General features: G+C 43.2%; 1 protein-coding gene across 3 annotated transcripts in view; it reads right to left on the reverse strand.

Annotated features, from left to right (window-relative positions):
* Positions 1-23,365, reverse strand: part of LOC124789309 — a 271,600-nt gene that overhangs the window by 83,362 nt on the left and 164,873 nt on the right. For all 3 annotated transcript variants that reach the window (XM_047256623.1, XM_047256621.1, XM_047256622.1), the window contains exons 4-5: positions 18,911-19,037; positions 3,257-3,400 (exon numbers count right to left, since the gene is read on the reverse strand). In XM_047256623.1, the coding sequence (XP_047112579.1) occupies positions 3,257-3,400; positions 18,911-19,037 (271 nt within the window). The remainder of the gene's footprint in view (positions 1-3,256; positions 3,401-18,910; positions 19,038-23,365) is intronic.

Consider the following 23,365-nt stretch of genomic DNA (forward strand, 5'->3'; position numbering starts at 1 on the left):
CTTGAAGACATGCTGTAACGACGCCACTCACGGGAACAGGTTGAACTAAGTTTGAAAACAAGCGGGAAGAATGTATCTTCACACTGTAAAACTTTCACACATGCAGAATGAAAAGTGTAGTTTTACAAAAATAGTGTGCATTTCTTTTAGAGTGACCCTCGTAGTACAAATTGCTCATAACCAATGTTTAGAAGGTAAAAAGCAAATTCTATCGGTGATTTATTAAATATAAATAAATAAATCTCTGTTGTTCTTATGAATTCATGATTTTTGGCAATTATGTATGTGATTTTTATGAAAAATAGCTGAAAGTAATGATGAATATGAACATGGTAAATTTTGAGGGTTTGTTTGATATGAGTAGATGTTCCGTGAAACAAGAAAAGTGGCAGGCTTTTGGAAAGTGTTTCGAATTTGGAAGGGGTTGAGTGGGTTATAAGAGGCGCCTGAACCAAGCTGTGAATGGTGAGGGTAGCCGTGGAGGCGAGATGACGAAGACGACGGGGTGTGCGTTCAATCCACAAGATCTTCGAGCGGAGTTCAAGGTAGAGGTAACGGCTGAAATATAGTTAGAAAATGGTATGGGAAGTATGCAGATGTATATATGTCAGATGTGCTGATACAAGCTTTGTAAAGCACCGGGACTGGAGATCAGGGAAAAAATGATACGATGTTTGGTGCCAAGAATGTATGGTGTTCGACGTGGAGGAGGATGTGGGCTGTTTTGTTAGTTGAGAAAAGATTTGTAAAGGGAAAGGTGTGTCGTATTCAAGGATTTGTGGAAGAAATCGACTTTTGGAGGTTTATAAATTAAGTTTACGTTTGAGTAGAAGGGGAAGATTGGAATGAAGTGTTTGTAAGAGGGTGAGTCAAATGAAAACCTTAAATATTTTCTTAAATATTATTTATTTTGCAAAAGTGGTACAAAGCTGTATCACTTTTGAACATAATCTCCCCCACGCACAATGCAAATCCTCCAGCGCTTACAAAGTGCATAAATTCCTTTAGAAAAACATTCTTTTGGTAGTCCGCGCAACCACTCACGCACCGCGTGGCGTACCTCTTCATCAGAACGAAACTTCTCTCCTCCCATTGCGTTCTTGAGTGGTCCAAACATATGGAAATCACTTGGGGCAAGGTCTGGTGTGTATGGTGGATGAGGAAGACACTCAAAATGCAGGTCTGTGATTGCTGCAACTGTTGTACGGGCAGTGTGGGGCCATGCATTTTCATGTTGCAGAAGGACACCTGCTGACGGCAATCCATGTCGCTTTGATTTGATTGCAGGCCGCAGATGATGTTTTAGGAAATCTGTGTATGATGCACTCGTGACAGTGGTCCCTCTAGGCATGTAATGCTCCAAAACGACGACTTTTTCGTCCCAAAAGAGAGTCAGCATAACCTTCCCTGCTGATGGTTCTGTTCGAAACTTGTTTGGTTTTGGTGATGAGGAATGGCGCCATTCCTTGCTCGCTCTCTTCGTTTCCGGTTGGTGGAAGTGAACCTAGCTTTCGTCCCCAGTAACGATTCTTACAAGGAAGCCATCACCTTCAAAACGCAGAAGAAGTTCTTCACAAGCATCAACTCATTTCAGGAGTCAGCTGCGGTGGCACCCATCTTGCAGACACTTTGTGAAACTGGATCACATCAAGCACAATGTGGTGTGCTGACCCATGACTAATCTGTAAACATGCTGCAATGTCATTCAGTCTCACTCGGCGGTTTTCCTTCGCTATGGCTTCAACTGCTGCAATGTTCTGTGAAGTCACAACTCGTTGTGCCTGACCTGTACGAGGAGCATCTTCCACTGAAATCACACCATTTGTGAACTTCCTACTCCATTCGTAGACTTGCTGCTGTGACAAACATGCATCACCGTACTGAACCTTCATTCGGCGATGAATTTCATTAGGTTTCACACTACGCAAAAACCGAATAACAGAACGCTGTTCTCCGCTGGTGCAAGTCGCAAGCGGGGCGGCCATCTTTGTACTGATACTGCAACGGTATGTGTGCATCTGCACTATGCTGCCACCTACAGGCCATTCTACACGCTGTTTGTAGCACGCTTATCAACTTACAGGATAACGGCGCGAAATTTCGATTTGTTATTACAAATTTAAGGTTTTCATTTGACGTACCCTCGTACGTGTGAAGGCGGGTAGAGGAATGAAATGCAATGTTCGGCTGGTTATAAGTTACGTTTTAGTCTTTTGTGGACTTTCTGTTCCCCAGTTAGTAATGTATCTTACTAATTTGCAACTAAAGGTTATCTTAATATGCACTAGTTAAACGTTGCAGATTTTTTGTTAAAACCTTTATCTGTCAAAATCAGTACTTAGAAAAGGGTGATTACTATTTTCAACCGCTTGAACGGACTTCTTCGAGTAAGACCCTTAGTCATTTCAGTGTTAACATCCTTAAGGAAATGTCGACTAAGTGTTTTACTTATTGCACTTCATGTTTGTGTACTGATCTGAAGATGATAGTTGAAACTAGTAATCGATGTTTTTTACATTACGACCTCAGCCCACAGGCGTCACCGTATGCGGATATGGAGAAGCATTGGGGTCAGCACACAGCTCTCTCGGTCGCTGTCAATTTTCGTGATCGGAGCCGCCATCAAGTAGCTCCTCAATTGACCTCACAAGGCTTGAGTGCATCCCGCTTTCCAACTCGGCAGACCGGACAGCACGCGGTAGACCCAGACGGTGACCCATCCAAGTGCTAGCCAAGCCCGACAGCGCTTAACTTCGGCGATTTGACGGGAACTGGTGTTACCACTGCGGCAAATCCATTGACTTTTTAAATAAAGGATTTAATTTAAAAAATCTACAGCATTCAAGTTTACAGATCGCGCTCCCCATTCCAACTACGTCTGGTAATTACAATATTTTAATTTGTTGGACAGTAATAAATAGTTAGACAGAAGTCAGAAAGTCGAATGCTGTGCCTGATTCCTCCAGTAATTATTATCAAGGTTTTGGCAGCGTTTATTCTGAAGAGGCAATGGCTCCAACAGGAGATGTATTTGTTGAGATGACCAAGGAAGGACTTTAAGAAGGGGGAGGGGGGGGGGGCGGGATGAATACGAAATATCTCCACGTAGGGTATGCCACCAACGTCAAAATTGCGTTATCGTTATAACTGGGATTTGACAAAGAATTCACCAACCGACCACGGCATAACAGCCCGGATAATTATAATGGACATGACATTTCCGGTCGTGGAAGTCTACATTTTAGGGACGACTTACAGGTGATGATGCTATATGTGATGAGGAAATGCGTGAAGCTGTAGGCCCAGCTGGTGAGAATGACGCCCGAGGAGGACAGCAGGCCGCCCGTTATCGCCACCTTGCGGTAGCCGAAGCGACGCAGCATCGGACCGCTGAACAGGCCTGCAACAGACACAGTACCACACAATTACTCAAAGTGGATCTCGTTAAACAGTTTTCATGAATTCCCTCCTTACGTGCGAGGCAATTCCTACGCAGGGTGCAAGGCAGCCTATGTAAGAACATAAACTTAAAGTAAAAAGAAAAAGAGAGGCACCACGAAGGAATTATCCGAATGGGTAGGTTGGGTAGATGTGATGTAAATGTACAGACAAACAAATGATTACAGTTTCAGAAAAACTGGATGATTTATTGAAGAGAAAGAGATTCATGAATTGAACAAATCAGTAATGCATTGGTCAACCTCTGGCCCTCAAGCATGCAGTTATTCGGATGGCATTGATTGACAGAGTTGTTGGATGTACTCCTGGAGGAGATCGTGCCAAATTCTGTCCAATTGGCGTGTTAGATCGTCAAAGTCCCGAACTGGCTGGAGGGCCCTGTCCCTAATAATCCAGTTGGAGAGAGATCTGGCAGCTTGCTGGCCAAGGTAGTGTCTGGCAAGCACGAAGACAAGCAATAGAAATTCTCGCCGTGTTCAAAAGGGCATCATTTTGATGAAAAGTAACCCTAGGGCAGATTGCTATGGAGGGCAACAAAACGTGTCATAGAACGTCGTTGATGTAGGGGTGCTGCAAATGGCAACCAAAGTGGTTTTACTACGAAAAGAAATGGCACCGCAGACTGCCACTCCTGATTGTTGGGCCGTAGGATGGGCGACAGTGAGATTGGTATCCCACCACTGTCCAGGACGTCTCCAGACTTGTCTTCGGCTAGGAATCTCGTTGACTGGAGTAGAAGTGTTATCAGTGATGAGTCCCATTTCGAGCTGAGCCCCAGTGACCAGCGAAGACGTCTCTGGAAAGGCTCTGGACGATGTTGGGATACCAACTTGACCATCACTCGCCATACAGCCCGACAAACAGGAGTGATGGGCTGGGGTACCATTTCTTTTCATAGCCTGACCCCTTCAAATAGCTCAAATGGCTCTAAGCACTATGAGACTTAACATCTGAGTTCATCAGTCCCCTAGACTTAGAACTACTTAAACCTAACTTAACCTGAGGACGTCACACACAACCATGTCCGAGGCAGGATTTGAACCCGTGACCGTAGCAGCAGCGCGCTTCCGGACTGAATCGCCTAGAACCGCTCGGCCACAACGGCCGGCCCTGACCTCTTCAGTTGTCATTCACGTCACTTTTCTACAACAGATGTTCTACGCTCCATTTCGTTGCCCTTCATGGCAAACAATCCTGTGCTTACATTTCAGCAAGATAATGCGTGTCCACATCCGGAGAGAATCTGTACTGCTTGTATTAGTGCTTGCAAAACCCTCCCATAGCCTGCAAGATTGCCGGATCTCTCTCCAACTGAGCATACTTGGAGTGTTATGGGCAATGCCCTGCAACCAGCACGGGATTTTGACGTCAGACAGAATTTGGCGAGACATTCCATTAGAGGACATCCAAAAACTCTGTCAGACAATGCCAAGCCGAAAAACTGCTTGCATAAGCGCCAGAGGTGGACCAATACATAACTGACGTGTTCAATTTGTGAGGCTATTTCTATTGAACTAATTATCCAATTTTTCTGAAATTGTAATCATTTGTCTGTCTGTGCATGTACATCACATCTACCAGTTTCCATCCCATTCTGATAATTTCTTCATGGTATGTCGCGTTTTTGTCTTATAATGTATTTATAAATAGAATCTGATTCTGATAAGGTCAGTTTGGTATCTATGAATACATGACGCCAGCTGTAGGAGATACAAACGTGGACATCTTGAATGGGACGCTCAATGGAGCAAGCTGGCAGATTACTTATGAGAGCACTCTGCCTCTGAATAATGGACTACATTTATCTGCCAACATCGCCTGACTCACCCGGAGACCCGAGCGCATTAGTGCGGCTACTTTCGGGATTCAGGGAAGCGAGCTTATCCCAGACCGAATGCACCTCGCGGATTAATTGCGAGGGCTTGTGGGTCGGTCAGCGTGGACATGGTTTTCAGGCGGTTTTACCAATACAGCCAGCTAAATACCGGGCTGATTACTAAGTCCCGCAGATTATTTAGGATGCGTTCTCACACTCAAACAAGAGATTTACTATAGACGCAGGCAGATGGAGTACACAAAGTCCGGCGAGGGGGAGTGTTGGTATGAGGGAGGCCACCCGGCCACCAGCTGTCACTAAAACTGCCAAAACGAGTGTAGCAATCCCAACCCTGTAGAGAATCGAAGAAAGGCAACCAAGAACAACATAAGACGAATTAAGAATATCTGCTGCGATAATTCATTGAGAACGTGTCTGAAAGTGATAAGTCTGCATTGGATTGCTCTGGATGTCACTAATCTCAACTATGATGGCTTTTATTCGTCGTTGCTCTTCTGACTGGTTTGATAGCCCCGCCAGGAACTCCGATTTTGTGCCAACCTCTTCATCTCAGATTAATACTTGCACCACACGTCTCCAATTATCTGTACAACGTATCCCAGTCTCTGTTTACCCTAAGAGTTTTTATTCTCTGCGGTCCCGTCCAGGACCGTGAAAGTCATTTCCGTATGTCTTTAGCACATGACCTATCATTCTGTCCCTTATTGCCGGCCGGGGTGGCCGAGCGATTCTTGGCGCTACAGTCTGGAACCGCGCAACCGCTACCGTCGCAGGTTCGAATCCTGCCTCGGGCATGGATGTGTGTGATGTCCTTAGGTTAGTTAGGTTTAAGTAGTTCTAAGTTCTAGGGGACCGATGACCCCAGAAGTTAAGTCCCATAGTGCTCAGAGCCATTTGAACCATTTTGTCCCTTATTTTTGTCAGTATTTTCCATATGTTCCTTACTTCGCCGCTTCTGCGGAGAACCTCATCATTCCTTCTTCACCTAATTTTCAACATCCTTGTATAGCATCACATCTCAAACGCTTCGTGTCCCTTCTTTTCCGGTTTTCCCACAGGCCGTTATTCACTATCCCAAATGGACATCCTCCGAAATTTCTTCATCACATTAAGGCTAATATTTGATTAGCATACTTCTATTACATAGGAATGCCATCTTTGTCTGTGATAGCCTTCTTTTTATGTTCTGCTTGCTTCGCCAGTTGTGTGTTATTTTACTTCCAAGGTATCAGAATTCCTTCATTTCACCTACTTCGTGGTCACCATTTTTTATGTTAAGTTTGACGTAAATCTCAGTTCTGCTATTCCAGACTGTATACCAGTTAGGTTCCTTTCGGAGTATGCTGATGCATTAGCTCCATACTTAACAATCATGTACAACCGTTCGCTCAACAAAAGATCCGTACCCAAAGACTGGAAAGTTGCACAGGTCACACCACTATTCAAGAAAGGTAGTAGGAGTAGTCCACTAAATTACAGGCCCATATCGTTAACGTCGATATGCAGAAGGATTTTAGAACATATGTTGTGTTCGAACATTATGAATTACCTCGAAGAAAACTGTCTATTGACACACAGTCAACATGGGTTCAGAAAACATCGTTCCTGTGAAACACAACTAGCTCTCTGTTCACACGATGTGTTGAGTGATATTGACAAGGGATTTCAGATCGATTCCGTATTTCTGAAATTCCGGAAGGCTTTTGACACTGTACAACACAAGCGGCTCGTAGTGAAATTGCGTGCTTATGGAATATCGTCTCAGTTATGTGACTGTACTTGTGATTTCCTGTCAGAGAGGTCACAGTTCGTAGTAATTGACGGAAACTCATCGAGTAAAACAGAAGTGATTTCTGGCGTTCCCCAAGGTAGTGTTATAGGCCCTTTGCTGTTCCTTATCTATACAAACGATTTAGGAGACAATCTGAGGAGCCGTCTTCGGTTGTTTGCAGATGACGCTGTCGTTTATCGACTAATAAAGTCATCAGAAGATCAAAACAAACGGCAAAGCGATATAGAAAAAATATCTGAATGGTGCGAAAAGTGTCAGTTGACCCTTAATAACGAAAAGTGTGAGGTCATCCACATGAGTACTAAAAGGTACTCGTGAAACTTCGGTTGCACGATAAATCAGTTTAATCTAAAAGCCGTAATTCAACTAAATACCTAGGTATTACAATTACGAACAACTTAAAATGGAAGGAACACATAGAAAATGTTGTGGGGAAGGCTAACCAAAGACTGCGTTTTATTGACAGGACACTTAGAAAATGTAACAGACCTACTAAGGAGACTGTCTACACTACGCTTGTCCGGTGTGGGATCCTTACCAGATAGGACTAACGGAGTACATCGAAAAAGTTCAAAGAAAGGCAGCACGAAATATGGGAGAGAGTGTCATAGAAATGATACAGGGTGTAAATTATTAAAAGAAAGGCGTTTTTCGTTGCGACGGAATCTTCTCACGAAATTGCAATCACCAACTTTCTCCACCGACTGCGAAAATATTTTGCTGACACCGACGACCTACACAGGGAGGAACGATCACCACGATAAAATAAGGGAAATCAGAGCTCGTACGGTAAGGTATAGATGTTCATTCTTTCCGCGCGCTATACGAGATTGGAATAATAAAGAATTGTGAAAGTGGTTCGATGAACCCTCTGCCAGGCACTTAAATGTGATTTGCAGAATATCCATGTAGATGTAGACGTAGATGTAGATGTACCTCCAGCTTTCTGCGGTTTACCCTCAAACTATAGTCTGCACTTGTCAGAATGTTCGTTCCATTTATCATGTCCTGAAATGTTTCTTCAATCACCGTGAATATTAATCTCTCGAAATTTTCTTTCAGTTTCTTCGGTGGGTCTTCAATATATTGATTGAACAGTAGGTGCGGAAGACTTCATTCATCTCCTATATCAGTTTCAATCTAAGCACTTCGTTCATGCATTAGCCGTATTTCTCTATTGCTTACACCTGTTTTTCTCATATTTTCGACTATCTTGCATCGTTTTACAATATCGAATGCTTTTTCCATCTCGACAACTACTACGAGTGTGTCTTGATTTTTCTTAAGTCTTGCTACCATTGTCGAGTGCATAATCAAAACTGCCTCTCTGGTTCCTTTACATTTCGTAAAGTTACATCGTTCGTTATCTATTACATCCTAAACTTCTTTTTCCATTCTTCTGTATGTTATTCTTATCAGCAACTTGGATGTATAAGCTGTTGAGCTGAATATGTTTAGTTCTTGCACTTACTTTCTGCTGCAGTCTTCGAGACAATGTGGATGATACTTCTTCCGAAAGTCTGATGGTATGTCTCCAGCCTCATAGATTCTACATATACAGGGTGGTCCATTGATAGTGACCGGACCAAATATCTCATGAAATAAGCATCAAACGAAAAAACTACAAAGAACGAAACATGTCCAGCTTGAAGGGGGAAACCAGATGGCGCTATGGTTCGTCCGCTAGATGGATATTAACTGCGTTTTTTAAAATGGGAACCCCCATTTTTATTACATATTCGTGTAGTACGTAAAGAAATATGAATGTTTTAGTTGGACCACTTTTTTCGCTTTGTGATAGATGGCGCTGTAATAGTCACAAACGTATAAATATGTGGTATCACGTAACATTTCACCAATGCGGACGTTATTTGCTTCGTGATACATTTCCCGTGTTAAAATGGACCGTTTACCAATTGCGGGAAAGGTCGACATCGTGTTGAGGTATGGCTATTGTGTGATCAAAATGCCCAACGGGCGTGTGCTATGTGTGCTGCTCGGTATCCTGGACGACATCATCCAAGTGTCCGGACCGTTGGCCAGATAGTTACGTTATTTAAGGAAACAGGAAGCGTTCAGCCACATGTGAAACGTCAACCACGACCTCCAACAAATGATGATGCCCAAGTAGGTGTTTTAGCTACTGTCACGGTTAATCCGCACATCAGTAGCAGACAATCTGCGCGAGAATAGGGAATCTCAAAAAACGTCTGTGTTGAGAGGAATGTCGTTACACGTATTGCCAAACGCACTGAGGTTAACAGGAATCATTTTGAGCATTTATTGCATTAATGCGGTATTTACAGGTAATCACGCTGTAACAGCATGCGTTCTCAGAAATGATAAGTTCACAAAGGTACATGTATCACATGGGAACAACCGAAATAAAATGTTCAAACTTACCTACGTTCTGTATTTTAATTTAAAAAACCTACCTGTTACCAACTGTTCGTCTAAAATTGTGAGCCATATGTTTGTGACCTTATATCACAAAGCGAAAGAAGTGGTCCAACTAAAACATTCATATTTCTTTACGTACTACACGAATATGTAATAAAAATGGGGGATCCTATTTAAAAACATGCAGTTGATATCCGTTTGACGTATGGCAGCGCCCTCTAGCGGGCCAACAAAGCGCCATCTGGTTTCCCCCTTCAAGCGAGACAAGTTTCGTTCTTTGTAGTTTTTTCGTTTGACGCTCATTTCGTGAGATATTTGGCCCGGTCACGATCAATGGACCACCCTGTATACTTGGATAGTCTGTTTGTTGATACTTGTACCAATGATTTTGAAATTTAGAAGGTATTTTATCTATCATTCTGCCTTATTTGATCGCAAGTCTTCCAAAGCTGGAAGACGAGACTGGAATAGAAGGGAGAACCGATAGAGGTACTCAAGGTGCCCTCCGCCACACACTGTCAGGTGGCTTGCGGAGTATGGATGTAGATGTAGATGTAGAAGCTTAAACTCTGATATTAGATCCCCTATGACTTCTGTGACGCGTATGCAGACGAGTTATTCAGCCGTCCAGAACTGGGACCAGGTAAGTAGATGCATTTGTCTGTACAGTTCTAAGCTGAGCCGGCGGGCTTAGGGATCGAAAGCACGGCGCGGCGGGGCCTGAGGGAGCGAACATTGGTCTGCCCGGGTACCAAGGCTGTCGGCCTGGAGTGGCTGAAAATGAGAAAAACCGTACGGAGAATATGGACAGTGGTTACTCGCTTAACCGAAGGATAGACGATACGGGAAAATGGCGGACTCCGAGACACTCTGAAACGTGTCTTCCTACAGCGCTTAGATATTCCACAGTAAAAGACAGCCAAATAATAACTGCATCCAATATTTTCAACATCTTTAAAACCACAGAAGTTAATGCTTTGCAGTGACTACTTTCACTGTGAACTTCTGAATTAACTACTTTTAAATGCTTCATGCGATTTAAACAAAAAAATCTCAGATAATGGCATTGCACAATAGCTATAATCTCTGAAAGCTGCGTATCTGTATCTCTTTTATTTTAGGGTTTATTAAGTTTTTTATATCTTTTAATTATGAAATCGTCTGTCAGAGCATCATATTCTTCGCAATAACAAAGCAAATGTATGCACCATGAGTACTTCATATCATGTCATACTTGTGTACTTATATAATGAATATGTTACTACTTTTTTAATATATTTATTTAACTATTGATTACACTTGCTGTACGAAATCATGGTAACTTAAGAAGTGGTCAGTCGCATGTGTTAGCTGACATAACCTTTGGAAACTGGGCCAAAAGATGATTATGTCAAGCAGGCGTAAATAATTGTTTAAACAATATCTAACTACAATCTGTTGCTATTTAATGTGAGCGCATTTGCGCAAGAATGCTGGCTTATTTATTTATGAGCGACCCTTTATTTATATTTATTGTGTAGTGTCTGTGTGTGACCGAAATGCTTATGACGTTTCATTATTTGAGTATATTAGTTCAGCCCGGGAAGTCGTCAGGTTGAGTCAAATCATGTCTGTGGAACTTAAGACCGATGTATTTTCTGTGAAGTGGCCTTCAGCCTATGGGAAAGCACACAGTGGAGGAACACCACTGGAGTCAAGTGGGGACAGACACTTCTTCGAGTGAAAAGCTGAAGGAAGCGATCTGGGACATTTTTCGTTTGGATCTCGAAGAAGACACTTTGAAAGCAGACCTGTCTATAGTAACGTGCATGATTCGATCGTAGGAGTGACTGACTCTGAGCGGTGAACGACAGCTAAAATACTCTGACTTTTTCCGATTGCATTACAGAACTGAAAATAGGAAGAGTATGAGTTTCTAACTGTTAACTCACATGTGTTAATTTGTAAACCATCATTTTCATCTCTGAAGTATTGTGAGCTGGTGAATATTTTGTATATTGTGATCACGAGTGGACTTGGATGACTAGTTAGCTTGGGGATTTTGCTACCGTTCTCGTAACACTTCCAACCCAATTTTACTGCATTTGATAAGGTTATTTTCTATCTGTATTTTAACTGCATATCATGGGACCACTTTCCGTTTAGCTGAGATATACTTTCATGATGTAAAAATATTCAACATGATTCTCTGTCGTCTACATCAGCTACAAACGTAATAATGGTAAACTATTCCTTCATCTTTTATTTAATATTCCCATGTATTTTATTACTTAGAAGTCCTAGTCAACGCATACACAATTTGACTGTAGGATCACAGCAACACATTATTACATGCAGCGAGTTGGCTGCTAGGCGTGAAAGCAGACGGGCGCAACTCGACTGTATGACTACATCGAGCTACTCCTTTTAAACAGAGCCGTGGACAGCCCATTTACCTGATATGCAGAAAACATAAGGTAAATTGGCAATTGGTTTACTCGTATGGACTGCTGGTTAGAGAGCAACTACTCAGCAGAAAACCGTTCGTTAATGTCGCAATATTGACCCTCATTTCCTCTTACAACACGTTACCAGACAGTTCCTCTTCCTCGCAGAGCCCTTCAGTGTGTTTTGTTCTCTCGTCGATCAACAGAAGTATTTCTTCTGTTATCCAACGTTTTTTCACAGTTGCATTGCTTTAATGTATGATTGTCCGTCCAACGTCTGACATCGCCCCTTTTGGAGATATACGTTCTTCTTCAACCGAGCTGCCTACTGTGGTGTTCACTATCGCAATAGCTCCAGCTTTACAGAACTTTAAACGCATCTCATTATTCTTCAGTACCTCAGAATTACACTTCTTCCCACACTGATTCTACCTACTCTTTATCATTTCAAAATGTTGATCGGAGTTTGTATCTGCTCATCGGTACGCCTTTAAACTCAGTAACTGAATCCGAAACTCTATCTCACGAAGATGTAATCCGACTGAAATCTTCCTGTGTCTGATGGCCTTTACCATATGTACCTCCTCCTCTTGTGATTTTTGAACAGCATATTCGCAGTTAACAGCTGAAATTTATTACAGAACTCAGTCACTTCTTCTCCTCCCTCGTTCACACTACCAAGTCCATATTATCCCGTAACTGTCCTATATTCCTTCCCCTACTATAGTGTTCCCAATCACGAATGATTATTCCATTATCATCTCGTTTTACATGCTGAATTACCTGTTCGATATCGTCATATACTGTGTTCGTTCTTCATCTTCCACTTGGTAAGTGGGCTTGCTTACCTTACTTATTGTTGCTGGGTTTGGTTTGCTGTCGATTCTGATGAAAACAATACTGTCACGAACAGTTCACAGTAACTCACTCTCTGCCCTATCTTGTTATTCGTAATGAATCCTATTCCAGATTATCATTTTCTTCTGGTCTTTTTAGTGTCTTATATTTGTCTGACAAAAAATCCTTATTTCTTTTCTATTTCACATCGCTTCACCTAGCCTTACCATATCTCTTTTCAGATTTTCTAACCTATGACGTCGAAACTTTTGACATTCCCAGCTTCGAGCTTTTTTTAGTTATTGTGTATGTTTTTCATGGTCACCTACCCCTTAGCGGTCCCCTCCCGAAGATCCGAATCTGGGATTAATCCGGATACTCCGCCAATGGAGAGATCATCCTAACATCTCACATGTTCCGTAGATATAGGCTGTGTGTCTTGAATGCAGTGGTTTCCATCGGCCTGTGCGTTTGATCATAACTGATTCTACCTACCACTTTTTAGGGTCAGTTTATCACTCCAAGGGCGAAAGGTTACCCTGAAAATGTGTGTGCTCCACATTCAAACTTTGTTTATCCCTTTTTTAGTTAATGTAATTATTTCTATGTGAAAAGAAATGGAAAGTCTTCCTACGTAAACACTCTGTCATTTGCGTATCTTCTGCACAAATGGTATCTGTGTAAGTCCAATATAATGTATATCTGTGTTTGCGACATTCAGTTCTCACCTGAAGATGGACTGAGAAGCGAAAAGCCATTCATGACCAAATAAATATAATTTTGCAGAAAATTAGGAATTTTTTCTTCTTTTTAATATTATAATGTTCTGCCATGCGGCGACGGAAAATTCAGGTAATGAAAATAACATCTTCCTAATGGAATTATGTGTTCTTCAAAATGCATTAACCTGAACAGAGAAAAAATACGCTCCTGGAAATTGAAATAAGAACACCGTGAATTCATTGTCCCAGGAAGGGGAAACTTTATTGACACATTCATGGGGTCAGATACATCACATGATCACACTGACAGAACCACAGGCACATAGACACAGGCAACAGAGCATGCACAATGTCGGCACTAGTACAGTGTATATCCACCTTTCGCAGCAATGCAGGCTGCTATTCTCCCATGGAGACGATCGTAGAGATGCTGGATGTAGTCCTGTGGAACGGCTTGCCATGCCATTTCCACCTGGCGCCTCAGTTGGACCAGCGTTTGTGCTGGACGTGCAGACCGCGTGAGACGACGCTTCATCCAGTCCCAAACATGCTCAATGGGGGACAGATCCGGAGATCTTGCTGGCCAGGGTAGTTGACTTACACCTTCTAGAGCACGTTGGGTGGCACGGGATACATGCGACGTGCATTGTCCTGTTGGAACAGCAAGTTCCCTTGCCGGTCTAGGAATGGTAGAACGATGGGTTCGATGACGGTTTGGATGTACCGTGCACTATTCAGTGTCCCCTCGACGATCACCAGTGGTGTACGGCCAGTGTAGGAGATCGCTCCCCACACCATGATGCCGGGTGTTGGCCCTGTGTGCCTCGGTCGTATGCAGTCCTGATTGTGGCGCTCACCTGCACGGCGCCAAACACGCATACGACCATCATTGGCACCAAGGCAGAAGCGACTCTCATCGCTGAAGACGACACGTCTCCATTCGTCCCTCCATTCACGCCTGTCGCGACACCACTGGAGGCGGGCTGCACGATGTTGGGGCGTGAGCGGAAGACGGCCTAACGGTGTGCGGGACCATAGCCCAGCTTCATGGAGACGGTTGCGAATGGTCCTCGCCGATACCCCAGGAGCAACAGTGTCCCTAATTTGCTGGGAAGTGGCGGTGCGGTCCCCTACGGCACTGCGTAGGATCCTACGGTCTTGGCGTGCATCCGTGCGTCGCTGCGGTCTGGTCCCAGGTCGACGGACACGTGCACCTTCCGCCGACCACTGGCGACAACATCTATGTACTGTGGAGACCTCACGCCCCACGTGTTGAGCAATTCGGCGGTACGTCCACCCGGCCTCCCGCATGCCCACTATACGCCCTCGCTCAAAGTCCGTCAACTGCACATACGGTTCACGTCCACGCTGTCGCGGCATGATACCAGTGTTAAAGACTGCGATGGAGCTCCGTATGCCACGGCAAACTGGCTGACACTGACGGCGGCGGTGCACAAATGCTGCGCAGCTAGCGCCATTCGACGGCCAACACCGCGGTTCCTGGTGTGTCCGCTGTGCCGTGCGTGTGATCATTGCTTGTACAGCCCTCTCGCAGTGTCCGGAGCAAGTATGGTGGGTCTGACACATCGGTGTCAATGTGTTCTTTTTTCAATTTCCAGGAGTGTATATAAACAATTAGCAGTGTTTAACTTCTTTCTTAATGGAACAATAGCTCTTTATTCGATTTGAAATTTGTTCGTAATGAGATTATTCAAAATTAAAAATTATAAAATTTTCTTGCTGATCAAGTGTACCCCTAGAACACAGGTATGACCTGGTTATGAGAGCCTGTTAAAGAGACATACGTTAGGTTGTTAGAACCAACTACTGATAAATAAGAAAGCAGGATTCCTAGCTTTCAAAATGAACACCAATCATTATTCTGTGTAATCCAGCATCCTATTGCAAGATATATTTAGTTACTGTTCGGAGAAATAGCAGTTGACTTCACTGTCGAGAGATCTACCAAGTAAAGGCAGTAGTTCACTTGTTAGCCCTGGGCCGTCGTGTTGCTGTATGCAACAGGCTGTAACACTGTTCGGTCAAACGAAAACAGAGCAAAGACTAACATATTCGGAACAACAACATGCGGTACTGGCATCAGTTTGTAACAAAAAATTTGTAAAATGTACAGTGGGTACTCGAATGTACGACTGAGATCTCCAGTATCTGCAGCAAGGCGTCAAGGATTCTGAATGTCGAATAGGTAGAAGTCTCTCGACGTATCCTGAATGGTGACAGAGGCCAGACAAAGTCTTCCGACGAAGTCCGCCACTAATTCAAATTCAGTACATGCGCGACCTGTTCTTCGATAGCAGCAAATGTCCCAATGTGTGGTCAGGTACTCTACGTTGTGAGCCTATGGGTCACCTCGAGTGATCTTATAGTTTATGGATGTAGCAGTCAGATGAAGCTTATGGCGTTGTTGTCTTGGAAATGCATACTACTTCTGATATTCAGATGCACGTCACTTATGACTTCTAACGACACTTCTTCGACGGATACGAAATACCTCTGCCGTTTGAGATAAGAAAGTAGAATGTATCGTCCCGTCAATCTGTCATAAGCAGTGTTGAATGACACATTTGTTGTGGATTGGCAAGAGAGCCAACCCACTATGAGAGGAAGCCGAAAGGCACGCGTTTTAGCTCACGCAGGCTGGCGTGAGGTCTGGAACAGGATAAGGAAGTTAGACTTTAGCGAAAAAGGACGTAGCTGTTGGAATACTTAACTTTAATCCATTAATGGTGAACGTCGCTCTTGATGGTACATGATTCACAATATCAATAGTAACCGAATATGGCGCCTTGATAGGTCGTAGCAAATGACGTTGCTGGAGGCTATGCTAACTATCGTCTCGGCAAATGAGAGCGTAATTTGTCAGTGAACCATCGCTAGCAAAGTCGGCTGTACAACTGGGGCGAGTGCTAGGAAGTCTCTCTAGACCTGCCGTGTGACGGCGCTCGGTCTGCAATCACTGATAGTGGCGACACGCGGGTCCGACGTATACTAACGAACCGCGGCCGATTTAAAGGCTACCACCTAGCAAGTGTGGTGTCTGGCGGTGACACCGCAACATTAACAGCATTCACTCTTGAAGAGGAATGTGAGCCGTGTGGCTCTATCAGCGATATTCCCGCCGCCGGTATAGGCCATCTTTCCGGCGGTGTGCGCAGAGCGCGCACTGGTGCCACCTACCGGGCTGATCGGGAGCGAGAGGAAAAGCTGAGGAAGTGATTTTGCTTTGGGACGCCAAGCAGTAACGGCGTTTTGGGAACTGTGGCGAACAGCTAAGGTCCGGTGTCAGCCAGCAAGCAGGGCACGTCCAGAAGGGTGACGGCGCCGTGGCAAATACCTCCAGCGTGGAAAGAGACGTTACTGGGAAGCCACTGGTGCTGTTTTTCCGCTTTCTTCATGTCTCCTGACATCGTGATCTGCGGTGGCTGGCTTCGTCGAAAAAGCGAGAGGGTAAGAGCCTCCTTGCTTGTCCTGTAAATTGTGGTCGGAATGCACTGCTGGGCTCTGTGCGGTTGACTGTATTTTCTTGGACGGCCGTCGCTACTCCTACTGAGTCTGGCCTACAATGTGTTGATTTTAATTGATTTAATATGTAATGATTTAAGGTGTATGTGGTGTGATCATTAACATTTACGAGGGCTTGGAGTGCTGAGACATTCCGTTGTAGATCCCTACTGTCAACCTTTAACCGCCATTGAAAACAGTTTGCTGGCCCTTGTTTAAGTACCGCCTGGTTATTGTATTTATATCACACCACGGAGTTAAGATGGCCAGTCGCTATATATAGTTCTCAGTTCTAGGGGACTGATGACCTCAGAAGTTAAGTCCCATAGTGCTCAGAGCCATTTGAGAGACGCGTGTATAGTTTTGAAATCAGTAGTTTCTTAAATTCTTACCAGTTATTGAGAGGCTAGTTGTTATTGTGTGTTTAATGGCCTGAAAGGGATTCTATCGATGGTGGTACTAGAATTCCTTCAATGACAGTACATCGATATTGTAATTAATTTCATGCATTAATTTTACTAATGTGTTGTAATGAGTGATTGTGTTTCTAGTTATTTAAGGCAGATGCCAGTCTGTTGTAGATACCCACTAGTTCCGGGATTTTTTCGTGCCCATTCGTGACCGTTGCTGCTCCCGTCTGGGGGTCCATGTCGAGCCTATATTGGTAACTGTTGAACGGGCGAGCGTCCGTTTCCTGAGCGTAGTTGTTGAATCTCACGAGCTAGTTTGCTCACACGAAATTTGTTATATGCTAAATTAACTGAATTATTTTGGCAATAACAATCACTGTGGTAATGAAAAAGTACATTTGTTATGAAATTTAACTCATTCCAGTAAATGTGTAATAGGCCATAAATGCCGAGTTTTTATGAGTGTTTAAAATTGAAGTAATTTATTTTCACCTGAATCGTAAATTTTAAATATGTATGGTTGTTTTAAACATGTGATAGTTTTATTTGTCAAGTTCTCTTGTTTAAAGGTACCAAATAAAATGTTAGGCGCAACTGTCGATTGTGATTGCCTGATGTGCTACTTTGCTCCTGTCCTACCACCCTACAGCCTATTGTGCTGAGATTGTGTCGTTGCGTAAAAGGTGTAATTACATGCTGTTTCGACACTTCAGAATGGTTCTTGTAACTCGCGGATTATGTGCTACCAAAGTATGCATTATGTCCGTGCCGCAGCCTTCATAAGTAATTTTATACTCGTCACAAGCTTTGAAAGGCCATGTTACGACATATTGCAAGTGTCTTACGTAGCCCCTTCCGTAGATTCCGTATCACATACATCTGCACAAGCATAAACTAATTTAATTTTCAGGAAAATTTACTCAAACTCGGGTTTAAACGTCGTGCATGTGCAGGTGAATTGTCTTTATCTCTTCGAAAGAATTATTCTGTGGCAGTATTACCTAGATTTCATGTCCCGTATATTTTATACATGTTTTCAGGTACATTGCTTGTTGCACGGAAGTTTTGAGTGTTTGATGTTGTGAAATGTCTGGGGAGAAGCGAGAGCAATATAACCTCACGGGAAACTCTCCGTGGGCCTTGACATCCATGCACGAGATTTGTGCCATGCAGCAGTTGGCGTAACGATACGCACTCTCTCCACAATCATTCCCATATGTGCGCTTTCTGCAAATTACGTTGCACGTATGACTGCTGGGGAAACAAAAGTTTCCTAGTGCTCCACTCCTTCCAGTCAAAGAGCCGAATAACACGGGATCACTGCTTCCAACAGCTGACGTCAATGATCATAGCTTCCTGTTACAGACATATCTGTCTTATAGAAATTTGGACGCACATTTTAGCATTACTTTGCATGTGCCACATAACTGCAACAGCATGTAAGCTCACAGGAGCGACATAACCGCAACATCACGTAGCTCGCAGCAGCTGCAGCAGAAACTTACCCAGTGTCATGCCGAAGGCAGAGTTGACGTTCATGATGACGGAGATGTCTGTGGCGGGCATGTTGATCTCCTTGAACCTGTCTCGATATAGCAGACCGAACGACTGCATGATGGGCACCATAATGAACTGTAGGAAGAAAGGCAAAGTTCATTAATAAATAAAACGGTTCTGTGCCGGTACAACAAATACTGTGCTAGTAATAATAACAATAATAACGACAAACACGAATAAGAGGAAACTAAACTCTATAGTAATATCGGACTTGCAGAAGGTAAACACCGTATTTATTGGTTTTCCTATTTATACTTATATATTGCGAAAATATGTAGTTTAAGAGATAAATTACATTAAACATCTCTCCAAATCGTGTCCTTTTTGCAACGCTATGTTGTGCTGAAGTGTCGGGAAATGTGACTTCGGCTGCTAAACGTCAAAACATTGCTCCATTGAAATCATGTATATACCCTTACCTGGATTTTCACTGATTTTGTTATGATTGGAGTTCAGATCGAGTTCGGGAGCACCAACTTCCATCACTTTCATCCTAAGCTTATGTTCCGAATCTTTGCCGAAAAAATGCACACTGAATTAGTATGGTGCTCTTATCAGAGCCGTGGCATGCAAAAGTTATTCGCGAAAGGATAAGAGTCACGAGAACTCAGGCGCATACACTCACAACAAGTGCTTCCTAATACCATACTTTCCAGCAAACGCCGTCAGCAAGCAAAGAAATTCCTAGCAACTGAAGGTAAGGACATGTTTAACTCGTTTATTTCCTTCCGCTAGTCGTTACTGTAGTCCAGTGCACTCTGGCGTGACATTTACAGACTTGGCGTGCTTTCTCTACAGCGGATAACAAGGCTAATCCCCCCCCCCCTCCCACCTAAAAAAATTCTACAAAACTATCAAAACACTAATATTAACTGTTGATTAATGACGCGTGGAAGTGTAACACATGGCGCGTCCTAAAAATTCATTGAATGGTCTCAGAAAATAAAGGAAAGAAGAGTTACAAACAAAATATGTTTTCGAGCCTTCAGAGTCATCACCATTACCTACAACACACATCTGACGTCGGTTGTAAAGCTGTTGGAACTGTCAACAACCGCTTCTACATCTACATCTACATGGATACTCTGCAAATCACATTTAAGTGCCTGGCAGAGGGTTCATCGAACCACCTTCACAATTCTCTATTATTCCAATCTCGTATAGCGCTCGGAAAGAATGAACACCTATAACTTTCCGTACGAGCTTTGAATTCCCTTATTTTATCGTGGTGATTGTTCCTCCCTGTGTAGGTCGGTGTCAACAAAAATTTTTCGCATTCGGAGGAGAAAGCTGGTGATTGGAATTTCGTGAGAAGATTCCGTCGCAACGAGAAACGCCTTTCTTTTAATGGTTTCCAGCCCAAATCCTGTATCATTTCTGTGACACTCTCTGCCATATTTCGTGATAATACGAAACGTGCTGCCAATAAAACGCTGTCTTTGGTTAGCCTTCCCCACTACATTTTCTGTGTGTTCCTTCCAATTTAAGTTGTTCGTAATTGTAATACCTAGGTATTTAGTTGAATTTACGGCTTTTAGATTAGATTGATTTATCGTGTAACCGAAGTTTAACGAGTTCCTTTTAGCACTCATTCTTCTTGTGTTCTTGTGGAATAGCTGAAAGCACCTTGGTCACGTGTTTTTGGATGAGATCTAATGTTGCCAATACGATCCAGAGACCAGGCAACAGTTAATCAACAAAGGAGGTGGCTCCATCAACAAAGGAGGTGGCTTACAAAACACTCGTTCGACCTATACTTGAGTATTGCTCATCAGTGTAGGATGCGTACCAGATCGGTTTGACGGAGGAGATCGAGAAGATCCAAAGAAGAGCGGCGCGTTTCGTCACAGGGTTATTCGGCAACCGTGATAGCGTTACGGAGATGTTTAATAAACTCAAGTGGCAGACTCTGCAAGAGAGGCGCTCTGCATCGCGGTGTAGCTTGCTCGCCAGGTTTCGAGAGGGTGCGTTTCTGGATGAGGTATCGAATATATTGCTTCCCCCTACTTATACCTCCCGAGGAGATCACGAATGTAAAATTAGAGGGATTAGAGCGCGCACGGGGGCTTTCAGACAGTCGTTCTTCCCGCGAACCATACGCGACTGGGACAGGAAAGGGAGGTAATGACAGTGGCACGTAAAGTGCCCTCCGCCACACACCGTTGGGTGGCTTGCGGAATATAAATGTAGATGTAGATGTAGATGTAATGGCATGCGGTTATCATCTTCGCACCTCCCTCGGCTTGAAATTCATTATGGATCAAGCCCTTGCTGTCGAAAAAGACAGTCAACATCGTCTTACTCTTGAATTTAGTCAGCTGACTGAAGATGGGGAAGATGGGCACCATGTCGTTGAATGTTTCGTTTAACAGCCTCTTGTGTAATAAGGAAAATTATTAAATCTTTGAAAAATAAATGTTCTTTTGGAGTAGATGACATCTCTAAGAAGTTGTTAAAACAATGTGGAGCAATTACAGCTGTTGTTTTGAGTCATATGTAATGCATCACTGACTCAGGGTATTTTTCCAGACAGGTTAAAACAAGCCATTTTCAGACCTCTCTACAAAAAGGGGAAAACCACAGATGTCAATAATTACCGGCCAGTATCCTTACTTACAGCATTTTCAAAAATCTTTGAGAAAGTAATTTACTCAAGAGTGGTTAGCCATCTCAACAGTAATGGGATAGTAAATCACAGTTCGGATTTCAGAAATGCTATTCCACCGAGACAGCAATATACAATTTCCCTGTCCACATAATAGTCTTTAAATAGTAAAATGTCACCAGTAGGAATATTCTGTGACTTATCCAAAGCATTTGATTGTGTAAACCATGACATTATGCTAGAGAAATTACAATTCTATGGTATTAACGGAACAGCATATGAGTGTTTTTAGTCATATCTACAGTACAACAAGCAAAAATTCTCATTATATGTTTCAAGTGATTCAAAGGAGTTTGCTACTTCATCTAACTGGGCTGAAATTACATTAGGTGTTCCACAAGGTTCGATCATGGATCCCCTCCTGTTCTTGATATATGTGAATGAATGGCTCTGAGCACTATGGGATTTAACTTCTGAGGTCATCAGTCCCCTAGAACTTAGAACTACTTAAACCTAACTAACCTAAGGACATCACACACATCCATGCCCGAGGCAGGATTCGAACCTGCGACCGTAGCGGTCGCGCGGTTCCAGACTGTAGCGCCTAGAACCGCTCGGCCACCCCGGCCGGCTATGTGAATGACCTCTCTTCTTATGTGAAACAAGATGCTGGACTGACACTGCTTGCTGATGATAATCCAGTAAAGGAAAGTAGGATAGAAAATGTACAATTTAGGTCTTTGGAAAAGTTATTAATTGGTTTTCTATGAATGGGCTTGCTCCGAACTTTTTTAAAAAACACAGTACATCCAATTTTCTTCTGCAAAGAGTATAATTCCTTCAATAAACATAACACATCAAAAGAAGTCAGTAGCCAGGGTGAAGCAAACTACGTTTTTTGGTGTACATGTAGATGAGAATTGTAACTGGAAAATTCATATTTGGACTATGTTAAGCAACTTTTGCAATCAGAATAATTGCCAATTTTGAGGATGTAGAAATTAGTAAGCTAACATACTTTGCATACCTCCACTCTCTGATGTCATACGGAATAATATTCTGGGGCAACTCAACACTTAGGCATGAGGTATTCACTGCTCAAAAGAAAGTAGTTAGAATAATGTGTGGGGTTCATAATCGCACATCTTGTAAGCATCTGTTTAAAAGGTTAGGAAATCTTGTGGTGTCACCGCCAGACACCACACTTGCTAGGTGATAGCCTTTAAATCGGCCGTGGTCCAGTAGTATACGTCGGACCCGCGTGTCGCCACTATCAGTGATTGCAGACCGTGCGCCGCCACACGGCAGGTCTAGAGAGACTTCCTAGCACTCGCCCCAGTTGTACAGCCGACTTTGCTAGCGATTGTTTACTGACTAAATACGCTCTCATTTGCCGAGACGGTAGTTTAACATAGCCATTAGCTACGTTATTTGCTACGACCTATCAAGGCGCCATATTCAGTTACTATTGATATTGTGAATTATATACCGTCAAGAGCGACGTTCACCATTAATGGATTAAAGTTAAGTATTCCACCAGCTACGTCCGTTTTTCTAAATTCTAATTTCCTTGTCATGTTCCAGACCTCAAGCCAGCCTGCGTGAGCTAAAACGTGTGCATTTCGGCCTCCTTTAGTAAAACGGTGTTGGCTCTCCTGGCAACCACAACATTGGCGACGAGGCAAAACCGCGTTCTTATCGATATTGCCCTGATTTGCTTGTGTAATGGCTTCGCCACAATACCCAGATGTACTGTCCGAATTTTATCACTTACAGAATCAGCAGATGCAGGCCTTAT

Source organism: Schistocerca piceifrons, chromosome 3 (genome assembly GCF_021461385.2).
Source record: "Schistocerca piceifrons isolate TAMUIC-IGC-003096 chromosome 3, iqSchPice1.1, whole genome shotgun sequence".
Lineage (NCBI taxonomy): Eukaryota > Metazoa > Arthropoda > Insecta > Orthoptera > Acrididae > Schistocerca > Schistocerca piceifrons.